General features: G+C 49.7%; 1 protein-coding gene across 7 annotated transcripts in view; it reads right to left on the bottom strand.

The window, feature by feature from the left end:
- Nucleotides 1-20,809, bottom strand: part of PTPRN2 (protein tyrosine phosphatase receptor type N2) — a 697,234-nt gene that overhangs the window by 456,884 nt on the left and 219,541 nt on the right. For all 7 annotated transcript variants that reach the window (XM_067041729.1, XM_067041728.1, XM_067041727.1 and 4 more), the window contains one exon: nucleotides 3,488-3,590. In XM_067041729.1, coding sequence (XP_066897830.1) covers nucleotides 3,488-3,590 — 103 coding nt within the window. The remainder of the gene's footprint in view (nucleotides 1-3,487; nucleotides 3,591-20,809) is intronic.

The raw sequence follows: 20,809 nt of genomic DNA, 5'->3' as shown, positions 1-20,809 counted from the left end.
ACACCCACCTGTACACGGCATGTGCCAGGCGCCAGGGATGCCCTGGGAAGGGGGTGGGGGGTCCGAAGGTGGGATTCCTCCATTAAAATAGTGACTCAGACCTGTCACTTCAAAAGCTGCCTGGAAAGCCTAAAGGTGATGACTGTGGACTGAATTTGAAGTAAGATACATAGTTACAAACACTAAAGATGATGAAAGTGAACCAGTCACAGGCCAGAGAGGGAAAGAAAGAAAGCAGAGAAATCAGGCATCTCTGGCCAGAGGGGCTGTAAAAAATGCCACCTAATATTGTTTATAAATGCTGCATGCAAAATAAGAGACTCCAAAGGGCAGAATTTTAAAGGATTAATTAGACAGCAAAACAGAGAGAACACAGGAATGGTAATACCGATTTTAGAAAAGTGGGATCAAGACAAAAAGCACTAAAGATGATGAAGTCTCCATTTAAAAACGGCAGCAGGTGTGACGATCCACAGTGAAGAAGAAATGCTGTGAGCGCGTATGGGCTGAACGTCAGAACCCACAGCGTGTAAAGCAAAATATGTTAAAAATGGAAGGAAAATTTATGGAAATAATTTTTGTCTGAGAAGTTTCAATAAATAAAAATATAAATAAGGATATTTGATTTTGAGTAATATAATTTATATTTATATGTAATTATAAATTTTATATATGATTATAAACTATATATAAAAATCTGTACTCTGTAAATAGTGGATACAGTAGTTTTTTGAAGTATCCGCTGAAAATTAATGAAAGTACGGTATAAACTAGGCCACAAAGAGAACCCCACATTTCTAAAAAGTAAAAATTGAACATGGCACATTCTCTAACTAAAATGCAATAAAACTAGACACTGATTTAAAGTCTAAAAACAAGAGCACATAAACATGAACAAAGGAAAGAGCCTACACTTACTGCCCCCAAAGGATATAAAATTACAATTACAGATAATTTAGAACAAAAGCAAATGAGCCCATCAACATTATAGGATGATGCCAAAACCACGCTCATAGGCGAATGCATAGCCTTAAGTGATTTCACTGCTTTTTAACAATGAATAAATAAAAATAAGAACAAAACTTTCAGCTCAAGAAGTTTCATAAAAACAATAAGTCTAAGAATGGTAGAAAGAGAAAAGGCCAAGAGATAATTATTTTTTTTAAATTGTGTTAAAAGGGTAAAGAGAAAAATCAATAGCAAAGGTGTGATAATTACACATATGGTGAATGATTTTTTAAATTATAATACAGTACTGTGACTCACACTAAGTTAACTAATTTGTAAATCCCTATGAGAAGGATAATAGTTCTCTGCAAAAATGTAAAACCCGTGAGCATATTTCACCAATAATCTCAGAAGACAATGAAAGTGTTATGAGATTTACCTACAAATAAAGATCATTTAAAAATATATACCAGGCAGCAGACAATTTCAACACTAAAGAAAGTTTTGCAGAAGGTTTTTGAAAAGAAGGAAAACTATTCTGTGTGTATCATGACGATCCTATAACCTTGACAAAAGCTGAGGAAGAAGAGGGTGGGTGACCAGGATTCCTGTCACCAGGCAGGAGCCCCACAGGACACATGGCATCTCCAAATGGGACATCCGGCAGTTTAATAAAGGAACCGTTCGCAAAGACAGAGCAGGACCAAGAGAACTGACAGGCTAACGGTGGAGAAGGGCTGGGTCTACGGAGGAGGAGTTAAAGGGTCACAGCGGGGCTCCAAGCAGCCAGGACCCTGGCAGAGCCGTGGGTGCGATGCCTTCCCGCCCTCCCAGCCGGGGGTGCGCCACGGCCAAACCCACCCAGCCCAAGGCCAAGGACCTGCTGGTGCCGCCCAGGAAGCCCATCTCTCCAGGGCAGAGCGGCCGAGGGGGGAGGGAATTAACACCCTCAAGGAAGAAATTAGAACTCCCACCTCGAGAGGGCCATGAGCTCCCTTTCCGCTGGCAACTGTACCTCGTGCCAACTACAGAACAGACCAGAAAGCTACTTCTATAAAATATGGTATGCGAAGAGTTGCTAGCCTTAAATATAAAGACTATGCAGAAAGAAACCAAGCAGAAAAATACAAAAAATACTTTGTATATGGACAAAGATCATGCACAGGAAATCCATATAGAGAATTCCAATCTCTACATATGTGTATTTTTAAACTTTTAATCTCACTTGTAATCTAAAAAAGCGAAGTAACCATTTTTCATAACAAATGGACAATTATTTTAAATGACAATATTAACGCTGGTAAGAACGCGGTGACCTAGGTGTTTGTCCGTGGACTCACCGTGTCTGATTTCTCAGGGCTGTTCTCTCTGGAAACGCTCTTTCCGCCATATACGTGCTGACTGTCTAGACTCTACGTAAAGAGTTGTTCCTGCTCGGTCTTCCCAATTCTCCTATTCCTCTGCCCTTTGGCCTACTCAGCGGAGTTCAAGGTTGTCTGGGACAGTGCACCCCACTCAGGTACATCTTCCCCAGGAGGCAAGGAGCAGCAGGCGGTGCTGAAATGCCCAAATGTCACTGAAAGACCAGCGTGAAGAGTCTGAACCCACCCAGATGAAAATGGAAATTCAGGATAGCCTGACTTTGGTTTTTGTGTTTCGTTTTTACAGAACAGACTACAGTGGCGCGTTCTCCTTGTTAAAGCTCAGTATTCCAGCAAGAAAGACAAAGGACAGCTCCTACCCTCAAGAAACTCACGGTCTGGCCAGTGAGAGAGCCGCCACGGTGAACGTGTTTTCACGTTTGGTGCATTTAATCCTGCAGGACCTGGTGGCTTAGCTGCTTCCTCGGCTCGACAGCACGGGCAGGAAGGCAGACGGCGGATGTTTCTGTCACTGAGATTATTTTAACTGAGGCTACGGACAGAGAAAACTCACTCTCTGAGGGAAGAGTGGACTTCCAAGCGAAGCCGTGGGGGAAGGTCGTCTCCCTGTTTTATAAACGCCGGCTGGGGGTCAAGGCGGCCCGCGCCGGGCTCTCTGTGGACCAAGTCCTCACCGGCCGGGGTCTGTGTCCCCCACCCCCGCACAAGTGGGCAAGGCGTCTGCACCTCCGCACGTGTGCAGAGAGGACGAGGTGGAATGAATCCAGCTCACACGGCTGCCGTGTTTGGGGAACGGCACGCCTTTCACGGTTTAATTTGCTTTTCGTACTAAAGTGAACATAAGTTCTTACTGGGAAGTGAGAATTACTGACTTCTCTGCTTTCAACCAAGGCTCTGAAGATGCAGACCTTCTGAGGGTCTCGGGAAGGTGGGGAGGACCTTTGGGCACGTCCGTCAGTGAGAACGGCCCCTTGTGGGCGGGTCACTCCCATGCACCCTTCCCCTGGGGCCAGGACCCCATGCGGGGAGGAAGTCCCTCCTGCTCCTTACACACATTCCGACTTCCTGGAACGTCTACACAGAAAGACAGGGTACTTTGCTACGTGAAACAGGGCAAAGGGCCGCCAGCGAAGAGCCATACACCAAGTCCACTTTACCTGGCTGGGCTGGAGGCCTCAGGGCGTCGCGGGGAGGTCTGGGGAAGGCCGGCGAGCTCCCGTGCCATCACGTGCTGGGTGTAGTCATCCTGCCACGTGAGACCTGCGGGGAGAGTCGCAGGAACTGCGTTAAGGACACGGAAGTCGAGCCAGGGCTCCCGTTTCCGGCTCCCGTTTCCGGCTCCGAGTAGCCGCTGCCGGTCGCGGTGCTCTCCCACAATGGCATCCGGCGGGCAAGGTCCTGCTCACTACAGTTGTTTACCAGATCTTCTCCTTACAGAAATTCCAGCCCTCTGCGGCTCCTCCGCCTGAAACGCGGTGGGTGCTTTGCCATATGCAGGGGCCGGCTGCTGCTGGGCAGGGGCGTGCGCTGCCGTTACAGGAGAGGCTCCAAGTCAAAGATGCAAACTCTTCTACCTGGAAACGTCTGGTCACAGCAAAGGCACTCCTCACCCAGACGCGCGCCTAATGGCCACCACTCAGCGCCACTCTGCCTGCCCGCTGCTGCCTCCACGTCCCGGCGATTTGTTCGTCGCAGCCCCGCCCTGCTTAAGAGCCACACGCTCGAAGTGAAATAAGGGCTATTGTTACTGTGAAAGCAATTATCACCGGGCTTAATGTACTGTATCTGGGAGCCAATTACATTATATTTATACTCAAATGTTATGACAAAGAGCTTTATAACAAGGGCGAAGTAGTTATGAAGGCAAAATCCATGTGATTATGTATTAATTACATGCACTGCAGATCACATGATAATTATGCTCAGAATTACCAAATAACCCCTAAGAATAATTATTATGCAATTTGTACATTTTAGATCTTATGGTAACACTTTAGCACTTAGAACTACCCCATGCAATTATCCATAATTATCTAATCACTAAATATCATGTAATTACAGAGATATATTTTTATGCCCTGTACAAAAACACATTACCAAAATCTTCAAATCAGGACCGCTGTGCTTGTTTGTGTGTGTGTGTGAGTGCGGTACAAGAAGGTCCAGGACTCGCTGAGAACACATATTCTGGGTGGAATTAAAAGAACGGCTCTTAGGCATAAGCTGCCTTCATGAACACACTTGAATATTTTTTCAAATGCAAATCTAACGTTTTTTAAAAATTTACAAGTGGCAAGATTCAAGCAGTTGGAATAGTTCTGAATCTCAGAAGGTCCGAGGGCATTATCCAAAGTGGGAGCCGTGGGGGAGTTCGCCTCCCCCCACCCCCGCCCCGGCTGCATCCACAGCAACCAGCAAGCAGCTCAGTTTTCGACATGACATTTCGAGAGAGGTCCCTGCAGGGAGACCCAGCCCCGCTGGTACCGTTACCCTTACTTTAGGACTCAATGTGCTTAATAATAAGCAAGTCTGTTCCATTCACCAAAAGCAACTAGAAAACACCCCACGTGAAATGTGTTTGTGTGGCTATTATCGGTCCATTCCCAGGAGTATTCGCAATTGGAAGCACATCTGCAATATTAGCATAACATCTAGCACTGCAGACTCAGAAAACAGGCACGGTTTAACCACATCATTCCCTAAAGGATGGTCTTCATGTCAATATCCACCAGGAAACAGAAAAAATCACGAGCGCAAAAAGAACTTTCTGTGAAAAAAAAATCATTTTTAAAATTTAAATAACAGAACTTCAGTAATGTTTTTATCTAAAGAGCACAGAAATCTAAGCTGTGCTAACTCTGAGGTCTGTGAGGAGGCCCCCGTTGCAGCAGGCGGCCACCTGATAGAGGTGGTCTGTACGGGCCGTGAGGGGAGCCCTGAACCCCAGCCCACATCTCTCAACTCTCCTGGGAGAAGGCAGGGACTGGGCACTTGGGTAGAAAAACAAAGGGATGTGTAGGTCTGGGGGCCTAGACGTCCTCCATGAAGTTCTCTCCAAGGCCAGTCAGAGGAGGTAAAACCCTGGGAAGAGAGGGTCCGGGTCTGAAAGATGAGAAGACACTCTTCCCATCAGGTACAGCCAATACCTGGAAACCATACGTGTGGAAGGCTGTGCCGTGTAGAAAGGAGACCGGCCAGGGACCCAGGGACCCAAGAAACAGGTGCTGGGCCCCCTGGGGTTCCCTTAGGCTGTGACCTCAGACTTGGAACTGAATCAGCCACCGACGCCGGTGCCGACGAGGCCCAGCTGAGGTCACGTCTCTCTGGTCAGAGGCCCGGAGAGAAGCGACAGAGCGCACACTGCAGACGGTCTAGCTCTACTCCCGCCAAACACCACAGGGGCCGAGAGGGAGCCCCGGCATCCTCCCTTGTGAGGCCAGAGTGACCATGCCAGTGTCATCAGAGCAGCCAAGAGGGGAGGGGGACTTCCCTCCCCACTGGGTGGTAACCACCCCCTGGTGTGCCAGTGGAGACCGTGTGTGGAGTTCAGACTCCCACCTTCCTGCTGCCCAGCAGTGAGGACAAGAACACTCCCTCAGGTGCCAGCAGAGACCAGGTGGGGAACCTGGGCTTCGACCTCCATTGCCAGCAGGAGAGCCCCCCTACCCCAGCAGAGCAGTGCCAGAAAAAGCCAGTTAAAACACAAGTTTAAATGAGATCTGGAGACTCATAACATAATACAAAACTGCCCAGGTTTCAACAGAAAACCACTCTTACCAAAACCAAGAAAACCTCAGACTGAAGGAAAAAAGACAATCAGCAAACACCAGAACTGAGATGGCAGCCTTACCCGACAAAGACTATAAGGCAGCCATGGTAAAAATCGGAAGCCTCAATAAAGACACAAATATTAAAAAAATAAAAGTGAAAATGTTATAATTTAAAAATACAATAACCAAAATAAGCAGCTCACTGCACGCACTTAATAGAAGGATGGAAGGGACGGAGAGAAGAATCAGTGAGCTGGAAGAGAGAACAATAGAAATCACCCAATTTCAAGAATAGAGAGAAGACAGTCTGAAAAAAAAAAAAAGGGACAGAGCCTCTGGGTTGTGGGGCTATAACAAAAGATCTAACTTTCATGTCATCAGAATCCCAGAAGGAGAGGAGAAAGAAGGCAGGGCTGAAAAGGTACTCGAAAAAATGATGGCTGAAAATTTCTCAGTTTTGGCAAGAGATATAAACCTATAGATTCCAGAAGCTGACGACCCCAGATGGGATAAACCCAAATCTCCTCCAAGGCACATAATAATTATACTTCTTAAGACTCTATGCAAAGAAGAAAATATTAACAGTAGCCAGGGAAATGACACCTTACCTATGAGGGGAACATAATTCAAATGACAGAGGATTTCTCATCAGAAACCACAGAGGCCACATGAAAGTTCTGAAAGAAAAAGCTGTCAATTCAGAATCCTGAAAGTCTACCAATCCAGATACCTGGTGAAAACATTGTTCAGGAATGACAGGGAAATGAAGACATTCTCAGATAAATGAAAATGAGTATACTTTGCCAGCAGACCTAACCCAAAAGAAATGCTATATGAACTTCTCTAAATAGAAAGGTGATGATAGAAGAAACTTGGAACATCAAGACGGAAAAAGAGCATGAAAAGTAAAGGTATGAGTAAATACGATAAGCTTTCCTTCTTCTGAGCTTTCTAAATTATGTTTGACAGTTGAAACAAACATGATAACATTGTCTGATGTGCTTCTAAATATACGTAGAGGAAATATTTAAAATAATTATAATAAACGGGGAAAACCATAAAAGGAGGTAAGGTTTCTATACTCCACTCAAAATGGTAAAATGATGACACCAGTAAACTATGATAGTTATATATAATGTATGTACTATCTATACCAACTACTAAAAAGGCTATCAAGAGATACACTCAAAAACAATACAGATAAATCAAAATGGATTTGTAAAAAACGGTTAACATAACCTAAAGGAATGCAGGAAAAATACAGACAAAAACAGAACAAATAGAACAAAAAAAGTAATATGAGTTTAAGTCTTAACAAATCAATAATTACATTAAATATAAATGGGCTAAATATACCAGTGAAGACAAACATCGATTGAGTGGATTAAAAATGCATGACCCAAACATATGCTGTTTATAAGAAACTCACTCCAGCTTTCAAGTTGAAGTTAAAGGATAAAAAAAGATATATTATTAATTAAAGACAAGCAGCAGTGGCTATCGTAATAGTAGATAAATTAGTATTCATAACAAACAAAATTACCAGGGACAGAGACGTAATATGATAAAAGGGTAAATCTGCCAAGAAGATATAGCAATCCTAAATGTATACACACCAAGCAACAGAGCTGCAGATATGAGAAGCAGAAACTGACAAAAGTTTCTACATTGTCATCATCCCCATTACCCTCCTAAACATGTGCATCTTCATCCAATTAAAGTGGACCATATCATGGAACATAAATAAAACTCAGCAACGTGAAAAGAATCAAAATCATTCAGAGTATGTTCTCCAATCACAGTGGAGTCAAACTAGAAATCAATAACATAAATATAACAAGAAAAGTCTCCAAACACTTGGAACTTAAACAACACTTCTAAACAAGCCACAGATCAAAGAGAATCCAAGGGGAAAAATACACTGAACTGAGTGAAAATGAAAATACAACATATCGAAATTTGTGGGGCACAGTGAAAGCTGCAGTAAGTGAAATTTTTAGCACTAAATACTTACATTAGACAAAGTCTCAAATCAATCATCTAAATTCCCACATGAAGAAACTAGAAAAAGGAGAGCAAAATAAACCCAAAGCAAGTAGAAGGAAGGAAATAATAAAGAGCAGAAATCAACAAAATTGAAATTAAAAAAATAGAGAAATCAGTGAAAACAAAAGCTGCTTTCCTGAAAAGATCAGTAAAATTGGCAAACGTCTAGCAAGACTGACAATGAAAAAGAGAGACCAGTCACAAATTATCAATATCAGCAACGAAACAGAAGACATCAGTACAGACCCTGCAGACCTCATAAGGGAACAAACAAGTCTACACACATCAACATAGCAACTTAGATGAAATGGACCCATTCTTCGAAAAACACAAACTACTACAACTCATCCAATATGAAATAGATAATTTGATAGCTCTATAACCATTATGAAAATTGAATTCATAATTTAAAACCTCCCAAAAAAGATATTTCCGGACCCAGATGGTTTCACTGGATAATTCTACCAAACATTTAAGGAAGAATTAATATGAATTCTACACAATTCCTTCTGGAAAACAGAAAAGGAGGAAATAGTTTCCAATTAATTTTATGTAGCTAATATTAACCTGATACCAAAAGCAGACAAAGACTACCAAAAAAAGAGAAAAAGAAACCTACATACCAATATCCCTCGTGAATACTGACATAAAAGTCCATACCATAATATTAGCATATAAAATCCAGTGATATATAAAAATAATGGTACATCATGAGGTTTATTCCAGGGATGCAAGACTGGTTTAATCCAAAATCAATCAATTAATTCAACACCTTTTCATGATGGATATTCTCACAAATATAGAAATTGAGAGGAACTCATTGACTTGGCAATGAACATCTACACAAGCCTTACAGCTAACATCATACTTAACGGTGAGAAGCTAGAAGCTTTCCCACTACAATCAGGAAAAAGGTAAGGATGTCCTCTTGCACCACTTTTACTCAACAGAGCCAAAAGTTCTCAACAGTGCAATAGGGCAATATAAGGAAATAAAAGTCATGCAGATGAAGAAAGAAGAAATAAAACTGTACCTATTTCCAGAGGACATAATTTTCCACATGGAAAATTCCAATGAATCTACAAAAAAACTCCTAAATTATTTTTCTATATTAGCTATGAACACATTGAAACTAAAATATTTACAGTCACTCACGAAGTAAAATATTTAGGTATAAATCTAATAAAACATGTGCACTGAAAACTACACAATGTTGATGAAAGAAATCAAAGATCTAAATAAATGATAGACATAATGTGTTCATGGACTGGAAATCGCAGCATAATAATGATGTAAACTCTCCCCAAATTGATAAACAAGTTTAACACAATTCCTATCAGAATCCCAGAAAAATTCTTTGTAGATACAGACAAGAAATTTATGTGGAACAGAAAAGGAACTAGAGAACTTTAAACAATTTGGAAAAAGAAGAATGAAGCAGGAGTTATCATTCTACCTAATAATTCTATACCTATTGTCTTATTAATAGGCACAGTATTCAAGGCTGTGTAGCACTGGTGGAAGGAGAGGCAAAGAGATCAACAGAACAAGACAGAGAACCCAGAAACAGAGCCACACAGAAACACCCAGCAGATTTTTGACAAAAGTGCAAAAGGAACTTAATGGTTGAAGAATTGCCGTTTCAACAAATAGTGCTGGAGCAATTGAGCATCCAGGGGCAACACCAGGAACCTCGACACAGGTTTCATGGTTTTTACACAAAAAGTAGCCCAAACAGGTCATGGATGTAAATGTAAAATATAAAACAGTAAAAATTATAGGGGACTAGAAAAATGAAAATCTTTAGAACCTATGGCTAAGCAATAAGTTCTTAGACTTGACACCAAACATCATCCATAGAAAGAAAAATTGATAAACTAGATCTCATCAAAATTAAAAACTTTTGCTGTGTGAAAGGTCCTATTAAGAGGAGGAAAAGCCAGACAGAGTGGGAGAAAATAATTCCAACTACATATCCAACAAGTGGCTACTGTCTGGAGTATACAGAGCACTCAGAATCAAACATTAAAAAATCCACTTATAAAATGGGCGAAAGACATGAGGAGACAGTTCATCGAAGAGGACGTACAGATGGCCAATAAGCACACAGAAAGGTGTTCCACATCACTAGCCATCAGGCCAATGGAAATTAAACACACAATGAAATATCACTACGCACCTCTCAGAAGGACTAAAATTAAAACTCGTGGCAACACCAAATTCTGCCGAGGATCTGGAGAAACTGGGCCGCTGTTACATTTCTAGTGGGATTGAAAAATGGTACAGCCACTCTAAACAGTTTGGCAGTTTCTTTAAAATTAAACACGCACATCATACAACCGAGCAGTTGAACCCCTGGCCACTGATTCCAGAGAAACGAAGACCTACGTTCACACAAAAACTTGCAAACAAATGTTTATCGCGGTTTCATTTTTAATACCCCCAAACGAGAAAGAGCCCAGATGCCATCCAGTGAGTGAGGGTTAAACAAACAGGTCCATCCACACCACGGACTAGTACTCAGCAGTGAAAACGACTCCGGGAGTAACAGGGAGGGACTACAGACACCGCCACAACCTGGATGAATCTCCAGAACATTCTGCCGAGTGAAAAAGCCAATCCAAAACGGCTATGGTGCGCCAGGGCAGGGCTTGACATGGTTGGTGATGGTGCGAGTCCAGCGAGCGGGCAGACGGGGGTGGAGGCTTGCTGCGAGGCCACAGGAGGCTCTGGACACCACACAAGGAAGGGCTGGCATTTTCTGCATGCAGCACGGAGCCTTAAAAACGTTCTGAGTGGGGCTTCCCTGGCGGCGCAGTGGTGGAGAGTCCGCCTGCCGATGCAGGGGACACGGGTTCGAGCCCCGGTCCGGGAAGATCCCACTCGCCGCGGAGCGGCTGGGCCCGTGAGCCGTGGCCGCTGAGCCTGCGCGTCCGGAGCCTGTGCTCCGCAACGGGAGAGGCCACAACGGTGAGAGGCCCACGTACCGGAAAAAACAAACAAACAAACAAAAGTTCTGAGTAGGACAAAAATATCCAACTATGTCTTAGAAATTTGAAAAAATAACAATATGAAAAAATTTTTTTAATTTTAAAACAATAAAAATATCTACCCATGAGCCAGGCACTCTTCTAAGTACTTCCTGTTTTAATCCTTATGATTTGTGAATAATGAGTTAAAGATAGTAGAGAGAAGGCAAAAAGCATTTGGTAAGAGTTGTAAAAATTCAAGTATGAGGTTGGGCTCTCCAGGACTTGTAGTGCGGGTGGCCTGAGCTGCACGTCCAGGGAGAGTAAAGGGGCAGGTGAGGTCAAAGGCTGCCAGCTGCACCACAAGGAACAGAAAATCCTGAAGGAGGCAGACAGACCTCATGGGGGGGGAGCTCACAGAAGGGGAACCTTACAGAGGAGAGGGGACCTCAGAGGGGAGGGGGGAACTCACAGAGGAGAGGGAACCTCACAGAGGAAAGGAGACCTAATAGGGAAGGGGGGACCTCACAGGGGAGAGGGGAGCTCACAGGGAAGGGGGGAACTCAGAAGGGAGGGGGGAACTCACAGAGGGGGGGACGTCACAGGGGAGGGGGGAGCTCACAGAAGGGGAACCTTACAGAGGAGAGGGGACCTCACAGAGGAAAGGAGACCTAATAGGGGAGGGGGGACCTCACAAAGGAGAGGGGAGCTCACAGGGAAGAGGGGGACCTCACAGAAGAGAGGGGAGCTCACAGGGGAGGGGGGACCTCAGAGGGGAGGGGGGACCTCAGAGGGGAGGGGGGACCTCACAGAGGGGGGACGTCACAGTGGAGGGGGGAGCTCACAGAAGGGGAACCTTACAGAGGAGAGGGGACCTCGTAGAGGGGGGACAACACAGACAGGGCATCTCACAGACAGGGAACCTTACAGAGGAGAGGGGACCTCACAGGGGAGCGGGGACCTCACAGAGGGCAGACCTCACAGGGAACTGGGAACCCATAGAGGGTGGCCCTCAGCGGCAAAAGCAGGTTTTGGGGCGACAGCAGCGCCGGCAGCGTCTGGGCTCCTGGGAAGACACGGCGGTAGAGGCCCCTGGAGGCCACCCCTTGGCAGGAGCTGCGTGTCCCTGGAGGGGAGCAAAGCGCTCCGTAGCCCGCAGTGAGGAGTCACCTGGGAATGGTACGGAGGATGAGCCCAGGTAGAAAGGGGCGTTTTCTCAACAAGACACGTAAGGTGACCATAGGCCTCAGCCAGTTCTCCTTCGTGAGGAGGGTCCAGACTCAGCGCATCCCTGAGGCTGGGGGCGTGAGCCTGGCCTGCAGACCAGGGAACCCCGGGTCAGAGGCGCCACAGTTAAGGCCCTGAGCGGGTGTAACTCAGGTCTTCATAGTTGGGGAGGATATCAAGGTACTGCAGGAAGTAGTAAGTCAGGCTGGAACCTCCACATCCAGGACTTTCAAAGATGGTGCCATATGGTCAAGATGATTCTCTCTGCCCCTTTGAAAACTGTTTTCAGAGACAACTTACAAACCATACAAGAAATCAGTCTTGTTATTATATATTCACACTTCATTTTCACATTGAAAACTGTGATAATCAACTTATTCATTGACTTGGTTGTAAATAAGTTATTCATCCCACCTGGTAGCAAATAACTTTCCACCTGAAGGTTCCCAGGAGTCAGGGAAGCAGCCTGCCTGAGTTTCCCTGGCCAAGCAAACCCTGTTCATCAATTTAAAAGAAAATGGAGACTTCCCCAGGGGGTCAGTGGTTAAGAATCCGCCTGCCAACGCAGGGGACACGGGTTCGAGCCCCGGGAAGATCCCTCATGCCGCAGAACAACTGAGCCCACGTGCCATAACTACTGAGCCCGTGCACCACAACTACTGAGCCCGCGCACCTAGAGCCCACGCTCTGCAGCGAGAAGCCACCGCAATGAGAAGCCCACGCACCACAACGAAGGGTAGCCCCTGCTCGCCGCAACTAGAGAAAAGCCCGCGCGACAACAAAGACCCAACACAGCCAAAAATAAATTTAAAAAATTAAAATATTTTTAAAAAACAGAAAGTGGGTTTATCTGGCAGCAAAAGCACAGCATGGCAGGACTCAGGCAGGGCAAGGAGGTCACCCCAAGGGCCTGTGTGGCCCACCTGCCCACTGCAAGTGCGTTCTTCCTCCCGAGTCACCGTCGCTGTCAAGCCGACACGAGTCTGACCGGGAGTCCTGTTTGCCGGAAACCATCTTATCTAGAGTTCAGGTTTCTGACTCATCGCCCTGTGACTCCCTTTCCCCCCATTCTTTAATGGGAACTTCCTCCCTATTGTATTGCAAGCCCCCCAGGAGGGGGCCAGCTGGGGGCTCCCCTGCCCGACCCCCGACATGAGCTCCACTGGCGACATGAGCAGCCAGCCTTCGAATTCCAACGAGTGGTTTAGCAGTGAGAGGGCCTCTACCGCAGGCCTTGAGTATCAAAGGACCCTGGAAGAGGCCACAAAATCAGGGGACCCAGTGACATGGGATGTGGGACAGAGGCGGGGCAGTGCTGTGACACCAGGTGCAGACCCCACGCAGCATCTGTCCACGGGTCGCCTGATGCTGAGCCCAGGCCGCATCGCACCCCTCCTGGAAGAGGCTGCAGGTGCTCGGAGACCCCCCGTGAGGCCACCATCTCCTCTGCCGTCAGTCACAAAGCAGTAGGTCGTCCATGCCTTCCCCCGGATATCAGGAAACTTCACAAGGGGGAGTGTGTTGGCCTCACAGGACTTGCAAACCACACCGTCCAGACAAGAATGAGCAAGTCCGCTTTACTGGAGCGACACAGAAACACTGCTGCAGCCACGACCCTCGCAGTGAGCCCTGGAGCCCGGTTCTCCTCTCCCTCCCCTCCTCCCTCCCCTCCCCCCCTCCCCTCCCCCTCCTCCCTCCTCTCCCTCCCTCCCTCCCTCCTCCCCTCCTCCCTCCCCCTCCCCCTCCTCCCTCTCCACTCACCCCTCCTCCCTCCCCTCCTTCCCTCCTCCCTCGCCTCCTTCCCTCCTCTCCCCTCCCTCCTCCACTCTCCCCTCCTCCCTCCCTCCCCTCCCCTCCTCCTCTCCCTCACCCTCCTCCCTCCCTCCCCTCCCCTCCTCCCTGCCCTCCTTCCCTCCTCTCCCTTCCCCCTCCCTCCTCTCCCCCTCCCTCCTCTCCCCTCCTCCTCCTCCCTCTCCACTCTCCCCTCCTCCCTCCCTCCCCTCCCGTTCCCCTCCCTCCCTCTCCCCCTCCCCCCTCCCCTCTCTCCCCCTCCCCCCTCTCCCCCTCCCCTCTCTCCCCCTCCCCCCTCTCCCCTCCCATCCTCCATCCCTTCCTAAGGCTGATGCTTTATTTCGCTCCTTGCAACACCTGCACCCCGTCAGGATGTGCGGGGCACCGGCGAGCGCTCTTGCCCATTTTCACTACTGCCGGGTCAACACGGGACCTGACTGTCCCCGGGGCTGCTCCATGGTTCCCAGCGACCACCCTCATATCACCGCAGACTTCCGTTCCCGAATAAGGACACGTCAGATGATGTCTGAGTCACTTCACACGGCTCTCCTAGCGACTGCCTGGCGCGTGCACAAAGTGAGACTCACGTTGCCACTGCTGGACGTGGCAGAGACGAGGCGCAGGCGCCACCCGGCGAGGTGACAGCAGGCCCCGAGTCTCCCCCGGCCGCCTGCTGACGCGGCCTCACTAACCACAGGCACCGGCTCGTGGGGAGAGGGTGCAGTGGCAACGCGCAGCTGGAGAGTCTGACCCGACGAGCAGGCCGTCTGCAATCGCCGGGGAAGGACAGGGTCCCTGCGGCCGGAGCTGCGCATTCCAAGCAAGAGGGAAAAGCACCAGCGGGAAGTTCAGGGGGCCAGGCGGGCTCCCGCGCACCTTCGGTGGGACTAGCGGCGCGTCCGTCTCTGAGGCTGCCGGCTCAGGTGGACACAGAGGAAACCGGGTTAGGGTAACTCCACTTCTCCCTGTTAACAGGCCCAGTAAAATGACTGGGGAATATACGAGAAAAAGGGGGAGTCACACGGACATAAAACCAGCAAATTGGTCTTTTAAACAAGCATGAATGAGAAGGGAGGTAGAGCAAGGAACCGTATTCAATGCTATGAAATAAAAACCCCCAACACAGCCATACCAGAAAGGCGGTGTGATGAAAGGCTGCATCTCCTTCAAACTCTGCACTTAGCGGAGCCTATTACTCTGCTGAAGACCCGTTCAGCGGGGAACCACATTTTCTAACAGCAAATGAGAAAAACTCCATCAAATGACTGAGATAAAGTCCTTATTCTCAACCACTCACGAAGGCAGCAGGGAGGGAGTGCAGGCTGACAGCCTGGGGGAGGGCCCCGTGCGAGCCCAGGAACTCTTCGCATGTCACTTCCAAACCAGGAGACCCCAAGCACATCTGTGGCGCTGGCAGGCACAGTCTCACGCAGGCACCCTCGGGCTAGAGCCCTCATAACGGTGGTCTCTGGGCTGAGGGCCGGCAAGCATGCAGGTCTACCTTGATGATGGAGCCTTCACAGTTTTCCAGCTCATGGGATTTGATCAATTCTTTCCATCACCAGGCTGCCTGGGCAATATTTCCTTTCGTAACAGACTGTTGGTGGACTCCACCTTTTACTTAAAATCTTTCACTGCCCTCGATACAGACTTCAAAGTACAAGTCACCCCGCCCAAACTCACCATAATGATACTGTTTCCTGAAATTCTTACCCCTCTGGTCTTGGTCCACCGAGGAAGGATTCTACCAGAATCTTGTGACTGATTTTAAAGTAACATTCTATGGCCCACAGTTCCCCTGATGAGAAATCATAGCTTCAGGGCCCCTCAAGTGCTTACTGAGTAGGAAAATATTTCGGAACTTTTTTTTTTTTTTTTGGTGGTACGTGGGCCTCTCACTGCTGTGGCCTCTCCCTTTGTGGAGCACAGGCTCCAGACGCGCAGGCTCAGCGGCCATGGCTCACAGGCCCAGCCGCTCTGCGGCATGTGGGATCCTCCCGGACCGGGGCACGAACCCGCGTCCCCTGCATCAGCAGGCGGATTCTCAACCACTGCGCCACTAGGGAAGCCCCGGAACATTTTTTAAAGCCAAGGAGATGATACAGCTTCGATGTTCCTAAAAATGCATGTGGACCTGAGAGAAAAGGGGCCCGCAAGGCTCCAGCAGCACCGCGATCTGAAATGTCTCGGACACAAGATGTGGTGTCTCACACAGGGTTTTCACTAAGCTGCTTGTCTTGTTGCTTTCGCTATGGAGGATTAAGTGCTACTGAGTGCTAAGTACCTGCTCAGCAGCTGTCTCCGCTGAGGACTAAATACTGCTGAGGACTAAGTACCTCCTCCACAGCATCCACTGAGCCCTGACCCCTGCCGCTCAGATGGCACCTGTCACCGCCCGCCCTCCCTCCTTCTCTCTCTTCTCCCGCCACGGCCCACGTTCCCCTCTGACCATGGCGGCAGCACCCAGCCCTGGGCAGAGAGCAAGTGGCCTCCTTCCCAGGGACTCGCACGGTGGCTCCTGCTCAGTCAGGAGGGAGAGTCGAGGCCCCATCCAGACAAAGGGCATCTCGGGTTCAGACAAACCTTCCTGGTCCCCTCCGACGTGGCGTCCTCCCTGGGACTTGGAAGAACTTCCATAAGGGCTTGTATTTCTTAACTCAGAAGTGCAGAAAATGAAACTAAATTTCAAAATGATGCTTTAGGGCAGGGGGCAGCACAAAAGTACCTCAAAGTAGAAACAAATGAAAAGGGAAAAAGCCAAGGCACTGAACTGAAGCAGAAGCTGAAATTTCCCACAAACGGGTCTTGCTTACAGGGTACCAACAGGAGCCGGAAAGAGACGCGGAACACCCACAGACACTGTGTTGTTTGATGTGCGTGTGTGCGTGTGTGCATGTGAGCGTGTGCTCGCATGTGTGTGCGTGTGTGTTTTAACAGGAACTGAACTTTCTCTGAGCCTGTGTGTGGCTGATATAACAAATGTGGAGTGGGTGCTGGGGGTGGGGGGGAGAAGGGGAGGGGGTGGGAGGGAGAAGGGGAGGGGGGTGGGGGGGAGAAGGGGAGGGGGAGGGGAGGGGGGAGAAGGGGAGGGGGAGGGGAGGGGAGGGGGAGGGGGAGGGGAGGGGGAGGAAGAGGGGGAGGAAGCCCCACCGCCCTCAGTCTGCCTGTTCCAGGCAGTGACATCACCCATTCAGGTGACCAGGTTCCTCATATGTAAGAGGACCGGCTCAAGTTTGCCTCAAGCATTAAAAGTAGACAAAATGTGTTTCATTTACACCTGGAATGCTGCTGTCCTGTAACCGGGGTATCTACGGAAAACGTGTAATGTGGGCAGGGAGAACCCACGTGACCGGAAGTCGTCTTTCAAAGAGGCCAGGAGAGCCCCACCTCCCAGCTATTCCCACGCATCCTGGGGGGCCCCGCGCGAGAAGAGCTCGGGCGCCTGCCCCACAGGAAGCTCCTGGTGGGCGCACTGTTTCAGAATGAGCTCGGTTAAGGGACTGAGTGCTGTGGCCCGCGGCCTTGACGGATTTTAGCTGGTCAGAGAGCCGCGCCCCGCCCCCACCTGCGTCGCCGCAGAGCCTTCACCCGAGCAGATGCCTCGAAACAGAACAGAGTCTCCTCAGGAAGAACCGGGCTGAGGGCGCCTCTCGGGCTGGATCGAGTCTGGTGGATACGGAGTGGAATTCCGCACGTCCAAATTCACGGCAGTGCGACCCGCTCACACGCCCTGGGCGCTGTTCTCCCGAGACCTGGCCGGATCCACAGGGCTGTTGGCAGGACTCACGAGGCGGCACAGGAAGCAGTGGGCACAGCACACACGGCGGACCTAATGCTCAGTCCTTGCTACCATCCACCTTGCGCCACGAGCACCCTCAGGGTAGGTGCCTGCCTGACCTCCCCGCCCCGGCGAAAGCCCCTCGCAGGAAACAGGATTCCCAGCTACATCGAGGCACAAACCGACAAGGGTGGCAGCAGCGAGATCTTCCGAGACGCCTTCTCCACCTGTGAGCATAAATACTGCGTGATGCTACCTCCGGTGATGACACAAGACTGTGTGACATCAGGACACATTAAAAATGGGTAATCCGGGTTAGGCTGCATCCACAGATTGATGGATTTATTTATTAGAGTTACTTAAAATGCACATTTCTCCTAGCCTCTGGGTACAGGTAGCAAAATATAAATACCCCACAAAAATTAAAGTCAGCACTTAAAGGAAGGGGGAAAGGGCACCAGCGTGTGGAAACGACAGTGCGAACCCGTGCGGGGTCCTGATGAGCCGGAGGCAGGTTCCTTGAGGTGAGCGATGAAGGGAAATACAAGGTGCATCGGCTGCGGGCTTGTGTCCCTCAGAATCCATGAGCTGAAGCCCAGCCCCCAGGGGATGCTCCTGGGAGGAGTTGAGGGTTGGATGTAGTCTTGAGGGTGAAGCCCCCCTGGTGAGATCAGTGCCCTCAGAAGAAGAGGAAGAGACTCTCGCTCCCTCTCGGCCCTGAGAGATCACCTGCAGAACAAAATCAGTGTCCTCACCACCAGACACGTACCTGCGGCGCCCTGACCTTGGACTTCTGGCCTGCAGATGGTGAGCAGTGAACGCTTGCTGTTTCAGCCCAGCCTGGGCTCCTACCCAGAGCCACAGCAGAATGAGACAGAATGTGTTCAATTAGCAAAGTAAGCCTCTGCGCCCCTGCCTCACCTCTGCCCTGGTTACAACGGGCAAAGGGGACTCGCGTCCCCCAGCCGTCGCATATCCCCCAACCAACCCTCTCGGGGGACGCAAGCCCCAACCCCAGCCCCAGGCAGGGGCTCCGGGGAGGCCCCGTGGCCTCACAGACCGGGACGGATCTTGGGGTGCGGTCACAGCTGAGCGCCGAAATCGAGAAGGGCTAGACAGTTAATCCAGCGAGGTCGAGCGTTGGACAGAAAACAGCCCAAGCTCCCTAAAGGACGTGGGCGATGCGCAGACCCAGGCCGGGGCCGCCGCCTGCCCTCGACTCCGGCCCTGCCACAGCGCCAGCCAGAGAGGAGGCGGCTTAGACGCTGGGCAAACAGACCTGCTTCCCAGAAGGACACCGTTCGTTCAGGGCGGTCGGCTCCTTCTTCCCTGAGCTGAGACCTGCCGGGTAAGAGCCAGTTTGGTCCACCATTCTTTACTCCCCCTCGCGAGCCAAGAACCAGAGACAAAGGGGGAGGCACGATTCCGTTGAGCGGGAATTAACTGTGCTGAACAAATCAAACCGGAACTCTTCTACCTTTTATTTCCAAGCGCTTTAAGTATGTGTTGTGCGCTAACACTGGGAGACCTTGAAATAAACGCGTGTGTTCTTTGCTCCTGTTAAACCGACTGGATCGTGCAGACCCACCTCGGCCGTTTCACTGTCTGGGCGGCCCAGGCCCGGGCGTGTGTGGCTGAAGCGGCCCCAGCCGAGCTGGCAACCGGAGCGGGGCCTGGGCATCGGTCATCAGTGAGCAGTTCGGTTAGCTAGTTGTCAGCCAGCTCCTGTCCCAGGACCTTCTCCTCGAAAGGAGAAAGGGGTGCGCCGAACGCAAGCCGCCTAGCCCCATTCTTGGCGGGTCCCCCTTGGTGGTTACGGTCGTGTGTGTCCCTTCTACAAAGAACGCTGCACGGAGCCAGGACACGGTGCCCCCGCCCCGGTCAGCACAGGACGGCCTGCCTGCTGACCCTGTTCCTGCCCTTGGCGGCTGCTGGGTCCGCAGCTTGGATCTGGGACTTCCCCGAACAAAGGCGCCCAGTGTTAAAAATGCTCCAGAAAGAGGCAGACACTGAGAAAATGGCTCAAAGAAGGGTGGACCAACTCTTGAAACGACACCGCAGAGGTTCACACACATACTGGGCGAAGACGAACGGCCCCGGCGAGTACCTAGCCGGACACTAAGCGCCACTGTTGTCTTCAGAGGAGCGCAGACCCTCTGCTTCCCGGAGACGCTGATGGCCTTTGACCCCACATTAAGGATGGAGAGGGTGTGGGTTTAACTCCCCACGGGACAGGGGGCAATGGCAGTCACTTTTGCTCCTGGAAAACCAAGTACTTCAACTTCCTTGAGCCCTGAAATTTATTTCATAGACAAACCTGCTTTGTCTGGCAAAACAGACCTGAAAACAAATAAGAAATATGAATCGTAGAGTCACAGAGAAACATCCGAGATGTGGGCTCGTCCCAGGAAAAAACTGTAAAGGGGGTAAAATAAGGGCTCAGGCTGTTCCCTCGGCATCCTCTGCACACCGTCCTCCCAGCCTCTCCTTCTGTGGGGCTCCTGTCCCTTCCTGGCACCCAGGGTGCCAGAACCTCCAGCCCCTCACAACTAGCCGCCCACGCAGGCCTGCTGGGGTACACACACGTGCACACGTGCATATACACAGAGACGCAGGGGTATGCTTTTCTTAAAAGAACCCACTCAAGGCTATGATTTCCCCACCAGAAGAACACCAATAATGGGGTTCCACCCAAGCATACTTGGGAGAAATATTGGGGCCTCTCTGACCCTTCCCACCAGCGTCCCGCAGGTCACACCACAAAAGCAACACAGACACACAGACCCGCCCCGTTTGAATGTGTTCACCCCGAAGCGCCAAGCTCCTCGAGAAGAGGGTTCACGCCCAGGGTAGCCTCGAGAGGAGACCCCCGGATCTCAGAGCAGGGAGGTCCTCTTC

Source organism: Kogia breviceps, chromosome 9, assembly GCF_026419965.1.
Source record: "Kogia breviceps isolate mKogBre1 chromosome 9, mKogBre1 haplotype 1, whole genome shotgun sequence".
Taxonomy (NCBI): domain Eukaryota; kingdom Metazoa; phylum Chordata; class Mammalia; order Artiodactyla; family Physeteridae; genus Kogia; species Kogia breviceps.
Note: the sequence above shows the minus strand (reverse complement) of the source record. Positions and strands in the feature narration are given on the sequence as shown.